The sequence below is a fragment of the Octopus bimaculoides genome, chromosome 8, assembly GCF_001194135.2.
Source record: "Octopus bimaculoides isolate UCB-OBI-ISO-001 chromosome 8, ASM119413v2, whole genome shotgun sequence".
In the NCBI taxonomy this organism is placed as follows: domain Eukaryota; kingdom Metazoa; phylum Mollusca; class Cephalopoda; order Octopoda; family Octopodidae; genus Octopus; species Octopus bimaculoides.
In genome coordinates this window covers 465232-467557 of record NC_068988.1, presented here as the reverse complement: position 1 = coordinate 467557, position 2326 = coordinate 465232, and the positions used below count along the sequence as shown (strand labels likewise).

At 34.0% G+C, this 2326-nt stretch overlaps 1 protein-coding gene across 3 annotated transcripts in view; it reads left to right on the top strand.

The window, feature by feature from the left end:
* Positions 1-2326, top strand: part of LOC106871778 (collagen alpha-3(IX) chain) — a 239898-nt gene that overhangs the window by 116450 nt on the left and 121122 nt on the right. For all 3 annotated transcript variants that reach the window (XM_052969917.1, XM_052969918.1, XM_052969916.1), the window contains one exon: positions 424-477. In XM_052969917.1, coding sequence (XP_052825877.1) covers positions 424-477 — 54 coding nt within the window. The remainder of the gene's footprint in view (positions 1-423; positions 478-2326) is intronic.

The window sequence follows — 2326 nt, the reverse complement described above, 5'->3', positions numbered from 1 at the left end:
CAGCCAACCGCTATGATTGACCCCTAGCTTCTAAAGTTTGTTTTATTATCTCTCTGTTTATTTTCTCGTGTTCCTTTCTGCTGAAGAGCGTAGGCTCGAAACGTAAAAGACTTTCTCACCTTCCCGAGCGTTAAGCTAATACACCTGTTTGTTGTTTATACACCTGTCTTCGTTTTTTGTTTTTCTGTAAATTTCAACAAAAGTAGAAGACACTTGTCCAATGTGCCACGCAGAGAGAGGGAACCCGGAACCCTGTGGTTGTGAAACAAACTTCTTACCACACAGCCACTCACGTACCTAATATAAATATTATTTACCAATGTTACATTCCATGAATAGAAACCATTTAAATACCATTTTCTCTGACTCCCTACTATGCAATGGCTGACTTTTTAATTAATTTTTTTCTTTTATTCCAAATAGGGTCGAAATGGACAACGAGGCTACTCAGGTACACCTGGTGATCCTGGATTAAAGGTAAGCAAATTTAGATTAATATTCATACTCTCTCGCATTTACTAATTTACAGGTAATTGCACTGAACAGTAATTAACATATTCTTTTTATCTTTTACTTGAGTCATTCATTGGACTGAGGCCATGCATCGCCTAGAAGGTTTTTTTTTTATTTTAGTCATACGAATCGATCCCAGTATTTATTATTTTTTAACCCCGCTAGGTCTTCTATCGGCTCTTTTGCCGAATCGCTATGCTACTGGAACATAAACAAACAACACCGGTTGCCAAGCAGTGGAGGGGTACAAACTCAAACACACACACATATGCATACATATATACGAATGGCTTCTTTTAGTTTCCGTCTTCGAAATTCACTCAAAAGTCTTTGGTTGGTTTGGGGGTTATAGCTGATGACACTTGCTCAAGCTGCCACGCAAAGGAACTGAAGCACTAGGTTTTGTTAGAAAATGTTTAAAGGAGAAACTGGATAAACTGGGATTTTCAGAAAGAGAAATCGGGCGGCTAATTCATACATTACAAGTGCAATCTGTGAGTGGAACAGTAAAAATATGCAAGACTTTTCTCAAATTCCAAATGTGAATTTGTCTAATTTAACAACATCCCAAAGATGGAGCCTTGTATCTTTGTTGGAAACCGACTCCCTCCTCAGTGGAAAATTTATAATAATTACAAAATAGAACATGCATACATACATACATACATACATACATACATACATACATACATACATACATACATGTTTTGTGATCAACGCACAAATTAGTAACGAACTTTGTTTTAATCTGTTTCTTTCTCTCACCAGAAATAATTAAATAACTATTAGCAATATTTTCGCTCTTTACTAAAATAAATATATAATTTTTTAAAGTACAAAATTGGCTTTGTGCCCAACAGTCAAACTAAGGCAAAATTCCTTCGAAAACCAATACATACACATATTAGGCATTTCATCATTCAAATTCTATCTTGTCGGTAAGACTTCTCAATAATGTAGTCGGCATTATACGAAAATATGTTTCTTTAAAGTACATCTGATTTAGTTGTCTTAATTATTCTGAGAATACGCCCGACAAAATATTTGAACGCCCTTGAAAAAGAACCCGGTGAATGCCGTAGATTAATTTTCCCCTTCGTTTATGGACCTATATAAAACATGCCGCCGTATGTTTGTGTCTGTGTGGGAGATTGTGTTGATGTTAATCATATTCTTTGTTAGTATTCGCTCAGCAAGAGATTTGCTTTTATTTAAATGATTCCACTGTTAGCTATATATGGCAATTTTAAAATTACACCTCTGTAACTCAGTTACAAACATGCATACAGGCACATACACACACACGCACAAATACACACATACACACATACATAGATACCCATCCATATATATATATATATATATATATATATATATATATATATATATATATGCGTATCGGCATGCATGCGTACATATATATGAATATTCATAAATATATGTATATATTAATATATATGCTTTCATAATACCATTTATATATGCATTATATATACGTATGCAAACTATCTCTGTCTCTGTCTCTGTCTCTCTCTCTCTCTCTCTCTATATATATATATATATATGTGTGTGTGTGTGTGTGTGTGTGTGTGTGTGTGTGTGTGTGTATATGTATTCTTCTTTCCCACTTAGATTTTAAATGTTGCCACAACAGTAATATGTCCATTCTGCTGAAATTTTCAGTAAATTTCAGTAAATTGCTCTGAATTTTGCATTTAATGCAATGCTCGCTTTACTTAAATATATGGAGTAGCATGAAACGTGCGTACTGCAATAACCTTTAAAATCTGTGTTGCTTTTTTTGATTATATAT